At 46.5% G+C, this 13,678-nt stretch overlaps 2 protein-coding genes and 1 non-coding gene across 3 annotated transcripts; all 3 read left to right on the top strand.

Annotated features, from left to right (window-relative positions):
* The first annotated feature begins 432 nt into the window (after positions 1–432).
* On the top strand, positions 433–1,645 carry LOC119286896 (HMG-Y-related protein A-like). The gene is made up of 2 exons (XM_037566363.1): positions 433–507; positions 635–1,645. The coding sequence occupies exons 1-2, from the start codon at positions 433–435 to the stop codon at positions 1,256–1,258; spliced, it is 699 nt and encodes a 232-aa protein (XP_037422260.1). The 3' UTR covers positions 1,259–1,645.
* A 5,763-nt stretch (positions 1,646–7,408) lies between these two features.
* Positions 7,409–12,551, top strand: LOC119286897 (coatomer subunit alpha-3). The gene is made up of 3 exons (XM_037566366.1): positions 7,409–7,735; positions 8,340–8,834; positions 9,359–12,551. Exons 1-3 carry the CDS (start codon positions 7,528–7,530, stop codon positions 12,307–12,309), a joined length of 3,654 nt encoding a protein of 1,217 aa, XP_037422263.1. The 5' UTR covers positions 7,409–7,527; the 3' UTR covers positions 12,310–12,551.
* Positions 12,552–13,130: 579 nt separating this feature from the next.
* On the top strand, positions 13,131–13,283 carry LOC119290105. The gene has a single exon (XR_005141709.1). It is a non-coding gene; the product is annotated as a U4 spliceosomal RNA (small nuclear RNA).
* Positions 13,284–13,678: the final 395 nt, after the last annotated feature.

The following is a 13,678-nucleotide window of genomic DNA, read 5'->3' on the forward strand; positions in this document are numbered from 1 at the left end:
GGCCCAAGGCGGGCCATGCCGGCATGCTCACGGGCCGGCCCGAAAAAAACAGCCCATTTGGCCAGCTATACTCTAGATGTAGCCACACCCTTGAAAAAAACCGTGGAACGGCCGGGCTGCACTGCCAACCACCAGTGTGGGCGTGGCGGGTCGTGGGTAGTGGGGATGCGCGAGTGGGAAGGGAAGGGAAGGGAAGCCGGTCGCGACCCACGGCCGCCCGGTACCACCCGACAGATTCCTCGTCTGAACCGTACTTGCGTTCCATTTCCGCCCCGCAGCGCCTCACCCAGATCCGCGTCCCCGTGCGCTGCGCCCCCAATTCCCACCCCCCACCACCACCCCTTCCCTCGCTCACTCCCACACGCGCTGCTCTGCCTGCGCTCGCGAGAGAGACAGCCGAGCCGAGCCAGCCCGCGGGCGACGCACGCAGGTATGGCCACCTCCAGCGGCGACCAGTCGTCGCCCCGCGCGGCCTCCGACCTCGCCGTCCTCCCCTCCTACCCCGAGGCAAGCACCCCTCTAAACCCTAGCCTCCGCGGCCGCCGCTGCCGCCTCATTCTTTCCCCAGATCTGCGGCCCGGCCCCCGACCGATCTGGGAAAATTGACTTCTTTGGCTCCTTGTGGTGGGTGCAGATGATCGTGGAGGCCATCGCGTCGCTCCGGGAGCCCAACGGCTCCAGCCAGGCCGCCATCGCGCGCCGCATCGAGGCGGCCCGCGGCGCCGGCGGCGACCTCCCGCCGTCCCACCCCGCGCTCGTCGCCGCGCACCTCTCCCGCATGTCCGCCGCCGCCGAGCTCGTCGCCGTCGCCGGGGGCAAGTACGCGCTGCCCCCGCCGCCCCCGCCCTCGAGATCCCCCGTCGAGGAGGACGACATGGAGGCGGAGATGGAGGAGGAGGAAGAGGAGGACGTAGAATCCTCCGACGACGCGCCGCTGCTGCTGCCGCCCCCGCCTCCCGCCAAGCGCGGCCGCGGCCGGCCCCCGAAGGTGCGCCCGCCAGGCCACTACCCCGGGGGGGCCCCCGCCGCCATCGGCGCCCCTCCTAGCGACGGACTAGCCGTCGTCGCCGTCGCCACCGCGCCGCGCCGGCGGGGCCGCCCGCCCAAGCCGCGGGACCCGGACGCGCCGCCCAAGATCCCGCGACCGCGCGGCCGGCCGCGCAAGAACCCGCTCCCGGACGGCATGGTGCCGGTCCCGCGGCCCGGCCCCACCACGGCCAAGCCGCGCCCGCAGTTCGCCGAGGTCGGCTTCGTGTGAGCGAGGCCGGGCCGGAGCGAGCGAGCTAACAACATTTCCACTTTGTGCCGGTGTCCGTTCCGTTCAATGTGGGGGTCATTTCTCCGTTCGTGTGTTGTTCTAATTCGAGGTGGAAGACGAGACAAGACGAGGCAGCAGCAGCGTTTGTCCGGTGAGTGTGGGTGGTGTTTCAGTACGTGGTGTGGTGTTGGTCGCCGGAGGGGTGCCGTCTCCCTCGGCGAGCGACGGTGTATCCCTCTTGTATCTCTGTCAGCGCACACTTAGTCGATCAGTTCCTTCCGCCAGGAGGATACCACGAGCTGAGGCGTCCGCGTCTGCTCCAGCGTGTATTGATGCTCTTCGCAGTTCATTTCAAGCGTGAATCACATTGATTTTTGTTACTTCTGACTTCAATCTCCCATGGTTTTTCGGTTGACGATCTGTGATGTGAACACTGCACTCCAGTAACTGTTAAAATTCATTTGCAACCGCTCTTGATGCTCCATTTCCTACATGGTTTCAAACATGTGCTTGCATCTTGTCCCTTGTGCAAGGACAAGGATCACGCATGATATGCCTCGCCTCCGCTGTGGTGTTCTCTGGGCCGCGAATGAGATGCTGGTGCACGACAGAATCTGGTGATCTGCTGATGCGGGGAAGCGATCCCGGAGAGGCGATCAGATGCTGTTGCGACGCCGAAGTAGCAGCAGTCATACTCCTAGGTTGTTGTAAGAATGTTCATGGCTGGCATCAATGCAGGTGGAGAGAGATGGCTGAGGAGCACGACGTGGTCTGGGCTCCGGTGCTTATCATCTGGTCAAAGGGTGGTTCAATCCTCTTCAATTCCATCATCCCATGTGGTGCTGAGTTCGAGCTGCCGGCGGTGGTGATGGCAACCATGGCTCCATCCGGTGCTGAGTTCGAGGCGAGTCGCTCGCGTCGTCTTCTTCCTCGTCCATTTAACCGGCGGTCCTGTCCGGCTTGAGAGTGGAGAGATCGCTGGCCTCGAGATAGCTTCGGTCTGAAAGAAACGCCAGTTTGTTGGGAATGTTGCGGCTCGGCTGCATCGGCAAAGCTTCAGTGATCGTGTATCCCGATGACTCTTTCTGCCGCCTCACTTTTTTCTCCCCTGCTACAGCAACCTTGGGCGATTTCTTTGGTAATTCAAACCCTCTGTTACTCTGTTTGGAACGCAGTAACTTGGACGTTTTGTGCAGATTTTGCTGTTCTCATCTCTGTCCCTATGTTACTACTATCTGTTACTTCCTTCATTCCACAATGTAGTGCGCCCGTGTTTTCCAAGATTAAAGTTTGACCGTAAATTTAACCAACGAGACCGACTGCGGCAGGAGAAAAAAGTGCCGCAGTCGGTCTCGTTGGTTAATTCTACGGTCAAGTTTGAATCTCGGGAAATGCGGGCGCACTACATTATGAAATGAAGGGAGTATGTTGCTATTTAAAATTTTATTATGACTTGTTGGGGCTTCAGGCGTGAAATTGGACGGTCTCTGGATCAAACTGCAACCCGGACGGTATCTTCATCGTGAAGCTATGACCACTTGGTCGAACTGCCGTGCGCTCAGTTCATGTTCCTAGTTCACCTCAACCTATCCACAAAATGTTCTTTTCCTCCTGAAGAATCAAAGAGAATTGGCATGCTTTATAAGAAAACACAAAAACATGCAAAACGGATTTCCGCCCGAAGAGCCTAACTACGAGCAAGCCAACTACCTACACCATGCCCGAAGCATCGTCGGACCAGAAAGCTGCACTTGCAAGGCAAACCACCGATAGAGTTCCGGTGCCAGAGAGAGATTTCCTCCTTTGAAAGCTTGTCTTCTCTTATTTAAGATGCCATCTTAAGAGTGCCACGTAAGATAAATAATGAGGTGGAGGAGAGAAAACTCATAAGAGAAGGCTTGTCTTCTCTTATTTAAGATAAGACAAGAGATGATCTCTTAGCACAATATGTCTCACCACATTTTTAGGAATTGCTAGTTATTGAAGATAAGACTAAGAGATGACCCATTGTAGACATTTTTCTTTGTCATCTCTAAATTACATGCAAAATTTAAGATAAGACTATCTTATCAACCATTGTACATGCCCTAAGAGAACACCGACAATCCCCATGACCAATGATGCTTGTTTGATGACGAGCTCTCGCTTTCCCAAAGTGGCAACACCGATAGACTCAAACCGGCCTCACAACACCATATCGTGTCAAGGTCTCCAAGGCGTCGCCTCCTAGGAGGGAGCGGCGCCAGGAGCAGCTACTGTCATTTGATTTGGCAAAACCGGATATGAGGTTTTCACCCTAGGGACAAAGATGGGGTAGAGAAGTTGCGGAACCTATGAGTGTGTATGAATTTTTCTAGTTTCACAATTCTAAGAAGCACAACCAAGATTTAGCAAATAACACGATGTAAATATCTTAGATCTTGGTCTAGAAAGTGTAAGATGGGTGGAAGTCCATTTTTCAGAATAAAACCATGGTCGGCATGGATCAAACCCCATGCCAAGCACTCATTTTTTTCCTGACAAACTTGTGCCCTCCGTAGAGGGCCAGTCCTATTTGGCGCCTAGGCCGCGCGTACGACTTGCGTGTGTGTCCTCTGTATGGGCTTGCCCATGCTGGTTTTTCCCACTTATATTGCTTATTTTTCTGAACCGGCCCTGAACCAGTGTTGCCTTTGTTTATTCTTCTGGCATTTTCTTTCTTTTATCCTTTTTCATTTTATTTTTATTTTTCATGCGTTTGTTTTTATTTTCTTTATCTTCATCTTTCTTTTCTTTTTCATTTTTCCTTCTAGTTTTTTATTTTTTCGTTTTGCAAACATCTTTCAAACCCGTGAACACTTTTTGAAATCATATTTTTTAAGAAATCATGAACATTCTCGAATTGTAATTTATTTTGAAATCATGAACATTTTTTAAATTCGTAAGCATCTTTTGAAGTCGTGAACAATTTTTGGATCTGCGATCCTTTTTTAAAAATTCAGGATATTTTTTAAATTGTGAACATTTGTTAACTCATGAACTTTTTTCGACTTCACAAAATTTTTGGAGATCCAAAAACACTTTCTTGTTTTTAGTACAGCAATTTCAAAAATTCATATTTTTTTTCAAATTTATGAACATTTTTGCAAATGCACGCAAATTTATTATTTTTTGATTTTCTTTATCAAATCATGAACATTTTTTCAATACGTGGTATGGTTTTAGAAATTCGCAAACATTTTTTCAACTCGTGAATATTTTTTGAATCAACGAACATTTTTTGAATTCCATACATTTGTTCAAATCCACAAAAAAATTTGAATGCGCAAACATTTTTCAAAATTATGAACTTATTTGATTTCTTGAACCCTTTTTTAAAAACATGATTTTTTTTATATGCGATCATTTTTCGAATCTGCAACAAATTTAAGATTTCTTGATTAATTTTTTCTCAAAATTCACAATTTATAGAAATTTTGATTTTTTTAGACCCCGAATTATTTTAAAGAAGACTAAAAAATAATTTGTTGCATATTCTTTCTTTTAAAAAAGAATATGTTTATTCTTCTGGCATTTTCTTTCTTTTATCTTTTTTCATTTTATTTTTATTTTTCATGTGTTTGTTTTTTTTATTTATCTTCATCTTTCTTTTCTTTTTCATTTTTCCTTCTAGTTTTTTATTTTTTCGTTCTGCAAACATCTTTCAAACCCGTGAATACTTTTTGAAATCATATTTTTTAAGAAATCATGAACATTCTCGAATTGTAATTTATTTTGAAATCATGAACATTTTTTAAATTCGTAAGCATCTTTTGAAGTCGTGAACAATTTTTGGATCTGCGATCCTTTTTAAAAAATTCAGGATATTTTTTAAATTGTGAACATTTGTTAACTCATGAACATTTTTCGACTTCACAAAATTTTTGGAAATCCACAAACACTTTCTTGTTTTTAGTACAGCAATTTCTAAAATTCATATTTTTTTCCAAATTTATGAACATTTTTGCAAATGCATGCAAATTTATTATTTATTGATTTATTTATCAAATCATGAACATTTTTTCAATACGTGGTATGGTTTTAGAAATTCGCAAACATTTTTCAACTCGTGAATATTTTTTGAATGAACGAACATTTTTTGAATTCCATACATTTGTTCAAATCCACAAAAAAATTGAATGCGCAAACATTTTTCAAAATTATGAACTTATTTGATTTCTTGAACCCTGTTTTAAAAACATGATTTTTTATATGCGATAATTTTTCGAATCTGCAACAAATATAAGATTTCTTGATTAATTTTTTCTCAAAATTCACAATTTCTAGAAAATTTGATTTTTTTAGATCCCGAATTATTTTGAAGAAGACTAAAAAACAAAAAAGACAAAAAATGTAGAGAAAAATAAGGGGCTTCCCGTTCCGCTCATGGGCTGCACGCGGGTCCCTCCATAGAGGGCCACCCCACTCTTGTTATATTGGAAAGGCCTAATTGCGAACCGGGCCAAAACCCAGAAGATTACAAGATCAACGCTACACGTTACAGGCAAAGGAAAACATAAAAATGAATAACAACTTTGCCATCAAGAACCAGGTGTAAACAACTATAGCAAGAAAATGACATGTCGACCTCCAGGCCGCATGAAGGCGGACACGTGCTGCTGAGTCTGGTTGTTCGCCGACCAAGGGATTTACTATCGACACTGACGAACAGAAGCCCGAGGTCATCACCGGCGGATGAAGAGCAAAAACACTATTAACATGTTAGCAAATCCTTCCCCACAAGGTTTGGAGGGAGAGGACGAGCTTGGCGTCAAACCAACTTGCTTCAACTTCCAGACGACCTACTCCAAAACCTAATCGAAAGCACAGAGTGAGAACAAAAGCAGATAATGAAGATAAGAGGGAACAACACCTGCCGAGAAGGGACCAACATGATGCATGCATTTTTATTAGAACAACTAGACCTAGAATAGAGGAAGAATGACCGACATAGATTTCTCCTTCCTACGCCAACAACAATCCAAGGGGGAGAAACGGGGGATCAACTCTCCGTCTCTCTCCCCATCGCCTCTCATTTCCTTCCCCGTCAGCCCCTCCCCTTCCCGGCTCTCGCCAACGATGAACAGGGCGAGGGGCCCTTTTCCCCTTTAATTCAGTAGCCCCTCATCAATCATGTTGGAATAAGCACCAATACAGATACCATATGGTGTTTTATGTGAATTTGTATCGATGTTATTCCCAATACAAAATCCATTCCGCACGAGAACCAATCCATTGTTGGATGTTTAGGAGGGTACTTGTACTCTGAGTCAATGAACAATCTAACCATAGCTTTTGCCATCCTATTGTTCGATCAATGCATAATGTTTTCAATAGAAGGTGATGTTTTCGATGATATCAAGATGCTAGTGGCGAGTTGGCGACATCGATCAATCTTAAAGCTCCGCGACTGCAGTCTTTGGAGGACATTGTACATAGTGTTTGCGTGTGACGATGGATGCGTAGATACGAGAGCACACATTGTACTCATAGTGCAAAGTAATATAGTACTAGTGTCATAGAGGACTTCATTTATTAGCTTGTATACTCATCTTGTCTTGCGAAACGCTATATTACAGTAACATATTATGTTACCACTTTTCATTAACTATATACCACGTAAGCAATTTTTTCTTGAAGTGCGCTATGTTACTAGCTAAGTTACTCCCACTATGACTAGCTTAATGGTGTCCAGTGACATTTTTGAGCATGCGCTTAACGAAGCGATGACATTTTTAAGCATGCGCTTAACGAAACGATGACATTTTTGAGCAGTTGAAATTTCTAATGGCAAAACCAAGTAGTAAAACACAACCAGAATGACATAAATGATAAACACCCTTATCTAAAACGTCCTGCACTTCTCTAAGCATGAAATTTATAATTCGTACTCTACCAAAAATTGGTCACAGCCAAACCGCTTATCTTAGCATTGCGGCGAGCGAGCGCGTGACTGACAACCCGGGCGCACCATTTCCGACGGCTCAGATCGCCTCTCCCCCAGAATCCAACGGCGGCGCCGCCTCTCACCACCTCAGCACTCAGCAGCGTCGGAAACCCAGATCTCCTCTTGCCCGAGATCTAAAGCACCTTCCTCCTCCCCACCATCGGCCATTCCCTCCCTCCCCTCCCCCTCCTCCGCCCCAGATCCACCGACCCCCCCACCCCACCTCCGCTCCTCTCCGCGGCCAGGGCCAGGGGCCGCCGCCGCCGTCGCCGGGGACGACGCGCCGCCGGCGGGGGAACGGAAGATGCTGACCAAGTTCGAGACCAAGAGCAACCGGGTCAAGGGCCTGAGCTTCCACCCGCGGCGGCCATGGATCCTCGCCAGCCTCCACAGCGGCGTGATCCAGATGTGGGACTACCGCACGGGCACCCTCCTCGACCGCTTCGACGAGCACGACGGCCCCGTCCGCGGCGTCCACTTCCACGCCACCCAGCCCCTCTTCGTCTCCGGAGGTACTGCCCCGCCCCGCCCTGCTAGATCCCGCTCGGCTCGATCGGTTCGGGCGTGATTTGCCATTTGCGGATTGACACAGAGCTGCGCGCCACGGCCCCGAGCCTTGCCTTGGATTGGAGGCTCTGCGCGCGAGTGTCGAGGCCGTTAGATGTCTCTGTGATCCGTCGACGCTGCTGTTAGATCGCGCTTGATGTGTGCCGGTGGCTGTTAAGGTGTCATAAGTTGGTAGGATGGGTTGGTCGGATCTAGTGCTTCCTTTTATGATCTTTGCTGTTTCTAGAATTGTTTACTCGGAGTGCCATTTGGTTTTTATTAGTGACTGTTATCACCGTAGTTTTTTAGCCAGTTGAAAGTGAATGTAGAGTAGGTGGTAAAATAATCCAATGCATGCTCATTAGCATTCACAAAACGTTGAGGGGATTGTGTCGCTGATGACACAGGGGTGCACTCTGGTTAGTCTGCTTCATATTTTAGTTACTAGCTTAACAGTGAGTCAATGCTTGAACGCTGAGTGAATGTAGAATAGGTGGTAAAATAATCCAATGCATGCTCATTAACATTCACAAAGCTTGGACTAAGATTTTGGGTTGTGATGCAATGCAGGTGACGATTACAAGATCAAGGTGTGGAATTACAAGACACACCGCTGCTTGTTTACGCTTACTGGGCATCTCGACTACATTCGTACTGTGCAATTCCACCATGAGTACCCATGGATAGTAAGTGCCAGTGATGACCAGACAATCCGGATCTGGAACTGGCAGTCACGTACTTGTGTGGCTGTGCTCACCGGGCATAATCACTATGTCATGTGCGTGTCCTTCCACCCCAAGGAGGACCTGGTTGTGTCAGCATCGCTAGATCAGACTGTCCGTGTTTGGGATATTGGTGCCCTGAGGAAGAAGACGGTGTCACCTGCGGATGACATCCTGCGTCTCACTCAGATGAACACTGATCTGTTTGGGGGTGTCGATGCGGTTGTGAAATATGTCTTGGAAGGCCATGACCGTGGTGTCAACTGGGCATCATTTCACCCCACATTGCCACTCATTGTTTCTGGGGCAGATGACCGGCAAGTGAAGCTGTGGAGAATGAATGGTAACAGTGCAATCACTTCTTTAACTATTTATGTCTGGTTTATTTTATTTCGTTGTATGAAAACAATAACTACATATTTATGTACGCATCATTTCATTATTTTGTATGACAGTTTGAAACAGTGCTTCTGAATTAGTCATTTTATTTTGAATCCTTTTGATTCTGTTTAAGTGATATTACTTGTACAGAACCTTTTACTGCTTACTCCTCAGTCTATCACGAGTAATATCAACTAAATTGTCAGTGGTCATCAAAACTAGCTGAACGCAAGAAACATGTTTCGTAATTGTCAAATTACCTTTTTGTTAATTCTGAGTGATCACATGTATATAACCATTTAATATCCAGTAAAACACTCTGCATATTGGTAGGACTGAACAAATTATAAACAAATTATCAAATTACCCTTGTTTGTTCAACATGAGAAATGTCAATTGAAGGTCTAGTCTAGCACTAATTATTTTTTTGCTGAGTATTGGTTGGATTGAACAAACAATAAAATAAAATTTGATATTTTTTGACAGATACCAAGGCTTGGGAAGTTGATACTTTGAGGGGGCACATGAATAATGTGTCGTGTGTGATGTTCCATGCGAAGCAAGACATCATTGTGTCCAACTCAGAGGACAAAAGCATTCGCATTTGGGATGCCACAAAGCGAACTGGTATTCAGACATTTAGGCGGGAACATGACCGTTTCTGGATCCTTGCCGCCCACCCTGAAATGAATCTTCTTGCTGCTGGTCATGACAGTGGCATGATTGTGTTTAAATTAGAGAGGGAACGCCCAGCTTTCAGCGTGAGTGCTGATACTGTGTTCTATGTGAAGGACAGATTCCTCCGGTTCTTTGAGTACTCCACCCAGAAGGAAGTTCAGGTGGCTCCAATAAGAAGACCAGGATCCGTCAGCTTGAACCAGGCACCCAGGACACTATCTTATAGTCCAACTGAAAATGCTGTGTTGATCTGCTCTGATGTGGACGGGGGCTCATATGATCTGTACATTGTTCCTAAAGATTCTGCTGGCAGGGCTGATTATTTGCAAGAGGCAAAGAAGGGAGCTGGTGGCTCGGCTGTTTTTGTGGCACGGAATAGGTTTGCTGTCCTTGAGAAGAGTAGCAATCAAGTTTTGGTGAAGAATCTTAAGAATGAAATTGTGAAGAAGAGTCCTCTTCCTATTGCGACTGATGCAATTTATTATGCTGGGACTGGTAATTTGTTGTGCAAAGCTGAAGATCGTGTGACCATCTTTGATCTACAACAAAGGCTAGTTCTTGGTGAACTCCAGTCAGCTGGTGTTAAATATGTAGTTTGGTCCAGTGACATGGAGTATGTTGCACTGCTGAGCAAGCATGCAGTGGTTATAGCTAGCAAGAAGCTTGTTCATCGCTCTACACTGCATGAAACCATTCGTGTGAAAAGTGGTGCCTGGGATGAGAACAGTGTTTTTATTTACTCTACTTTGAACCATATCAAATACTGTCTTCCCAATGGAGATAGTGGGATCATAAAGACCCTTGATGTCCCTGTTTACATAACAAAGGTTATTGGGAACAACATTTTCTGTCTTGATCGTGATGGAAAGAACAAGCTGATATCAGTCGATGCTTCTGAATACATTTTCAAGCTCGCCCTTCTCCGGAAACGTTATGACCATGTTATGAGTATGATTAAGAGCTCACAGCTGTGTGGGCAGGCAGTGATTTCATATTTACAACAGAAAGGGTTTCCAGAAGTTGCTCTCCACTTTGTGAAAGATGAGAAGACAAGATTTAATCTAGCTCTTGAAAGTGGTAACATCCAAATCGCAGTGGCTTCTGCAAAAGAGATTGATGACAAGGATCACTGGTACAGGTTGGGAATTGAGGCCCTGAGGCAGGGGAATGTTGGTATTGTGGAATATGCATACCAGCGGACGAAGAATTTTGAGAGGCTGACTTTTCTGTATCTTATTACTGGTTACATGGACAAGGTGGGCTTCATGTGCAAAATTGCCGGACAGAATAACAATTTGATGGGTCAGTTCCACAATGCATTGTATCTTGGGGATGCTAGGAAGCGAGCTGAGATCCTGGAGAATGCCGGACAGCTTCCTCTTGCCTATGTCACTGCCGCCACTCATGGGCTCACTGAAATTGCTGAAAGGCTTGCTGCTGAGTTGGGTGAGAATGTTCCTTCTCTACCTGAAGGAAAAACTCGCTCACTTTTGATTCCGCCCGCACCTCTCATATCCAGCGTTGATTGGCCATTGCTCCGGGTGATGCGTGGCATATTTGAGGGTGGACTGGATGCTACTGGGAGAGCAGAAGTTGAGGAAGATGATGAAGCTGCTGGTGCTGACTGGGGTGATGAGGACTTGGATATTGTGGATGCAAGTGATGCAGTGGCAAATGGGGGTGATGGTTTTGATCCCGAGGAAGGTGAAGCGAACGAGGAGGATGGTGAGGAAGGTGGTTGGGATCTTGAAGATCTGGAATTGCCTGAAGCAGAGACCCCAAAAGCTGCTGGAAATGCTCGCTCCACTGTGTTTGTTGCTCCTACACCAGGAATGCCTGTCAGCCAAATTTGGACTCAGAAATCTTCTCTTGCTGGGGAGCATGCAGCAGCAGGCAACTTTGACACTGCAATGAGGTTGCTCAGCCGCCAGTTGGGCATCAAGAACTTTGCTCCCCTGAAACCCATGTTTCTCGATCTGCATATGGGCAGTCATTCATATCTTCGTGCACTTGCAACTGCTCCCGTTATATCAATTGCTGTTGAGAAAGGTTGGAGTGAGTCCTCAAGTCCTAACGTGAGGGGCCCTCCTTCACTAGTCTTCACCTTCTCACAAATGGAAGACAGGCTCAAGGCAGCCTACAAAGCCACAACCGAGGGGAAGTTCCCAGAAGCGCTGAGACAGTTCGTCAGCATCTTGCATACCATTCCCCTGATCGTGGTAGACTCACGGAGAGAAGTTGATGAAGTGAAGGAGTTGATCGAGATAGTGAGGGAATATGTTCTTGGTCTAAGAATGGAACTCAAGAGGAAGGAATTGAAGGACAACGTCAACCGGCAACAGGAACTGGCGGCCTACTTCACCAACTGCAAGCTCCAGAGGGTTCACATGAGGCTTGTGCTCTCAAACGCCATGGCTCTATGCTACAAGCAGAAGAACTTCGCGACCGCAGAGCACTTTGCAAGGCTGCTCCTCGAGAACAGCCCCAACGAGGTCCAAGCGAAGAAGGCTCGGCAGGTGCAGCAGCAGTGCAACGGCAAGCAGGACAGCCATGAGCTCAACTATGACTACAGAAATCCGTTCGTCGTCTGTGGCTCGACGTATGTTCCCATCTACCGCGGCCAAAAGGATGTCTCGTGCCCATACTGCGGATCCCGGTTTGTTCCTTCCATTGAAGGGCAGCTTTGTACCATATGCGAGCTTTCTGTGGTTGGCGCGGACGCCTCGGGCCTCCTGTGCTCCCCTACACAGACGAGATGAGCGGAAGAGGCTAGTCGTTAGAGCTCCCCTATATTCTTTCTAGTCTCGTAAAGTCTTGTCTTATATTTTACCAGGAGGTTTACTGAATGTGTAAGGAATAAGCATAATAGTACATGGTTTTGTCGAGTTTTTCTCATACTTCTCCATACCCCCGGTTTTGTTTGCCTTGAGGATGCTGTTATACTGCTTGAGACTTACCATGATCAACTCATGCAAACTTTGCCCTATCCGTTGATGTATCATAGTTTCGCTCACAGTTAGATTATTTGTTGATGTCAGGTTACATGTGAGATAGAAAACTTTGCCTATACATGATATCAACGAGTTAATTAGTACTCCATCCGTCTCATACTTGTTATCGCTCAGCTCAAACGAAGGTATCTGTCATTGAATATTGGTTCTCGCTCAAACGGATGTATTTGACATTGAAATATGTCTAAGATACATCCATTTTTGCGACAATTAATATGGAACGTAGGGAGTATAAGATATATTTTTCATCGATGAAGAAAAATTATGGTTTAGATATGTTTTGCTATCAACGAAAATTATGGTGTTAACCTTTTCTTGAGAAAAAAATGCTAGTGTCAAGCCTGTTAACTCATTTTTTTCCTTTGATAACTTCATTCGTTTAGCTCTTGTTTACCGCAGGCCGATTAGCGTAAGATAGAGAAATGGCCTTGTATACTAGCGGCCCATGAGAAGAGCGAAGCGTGCACAGCTGGTTTTTGCGCGTTCCTTTTGTCCCACATCGCTGGGCTAGCGAGGATGGGGAGGTGGAGATGGGTATAAGATGGCATGGTGAGGCTACAGGTAATCCCATCTTTGCGCTTGGGTCAATGACGCAGCTAGTGAGGTTATACCGAGGCGCGTCAATTGCTGGTTGAAAACTATTTCCAAACCCCCTCTTTGGCTCCTTGGAGCCACTGAGAACTTCTGGAAGGGCTCTCTCTCCTTCGGGTGAGGGTAAAGCCCTACAAATCACAACCATAAACATTTATATTATTTGTGGGCAGATTATGAGACCGAAACTAACAAACCACGTGTACGAACAGGCATCACAGCAGTGAAGCTTGCTGGAGGGTAGGAAACAACGTAGCAAGACGACCTCGGGAGTGTGTTGCCTGCCATCGATTGTCGTGGGTACTTGCCGGAATCGGCTTGCGCAGCAGCCAGAGCGAAGATGTTTTTTTTTTGTTGCAACAAGGCTCTTGTTGCAATAGCGGCGGACACGGCTGTGAGCTGCAGATGCTTTTTTTAGCTGCAGATGCTTTTTTAAAACAAAGATCTATTCTGCAACAAGGATCTTGTTGCAAAGAAAAATTCCGCAACATAAGTTGCAAAGATTTCTGCAACACGATCTTTGTTA

Source organism: Triticum dicoccoides, chromosome 4A (assembly GCF_002162155.2).
Source record: "Triticum dicoccoides isolate Atlit2015 ecotype Zavitan chromosome 4A, WEW_v2.0, whole genome shotgun sequence".
NCBI lineage: Eukaryota > Viridiplantae > Streptophyta > Magnoliopsida > Poales > Poaceae > Triticum > Triticum dicoccoides.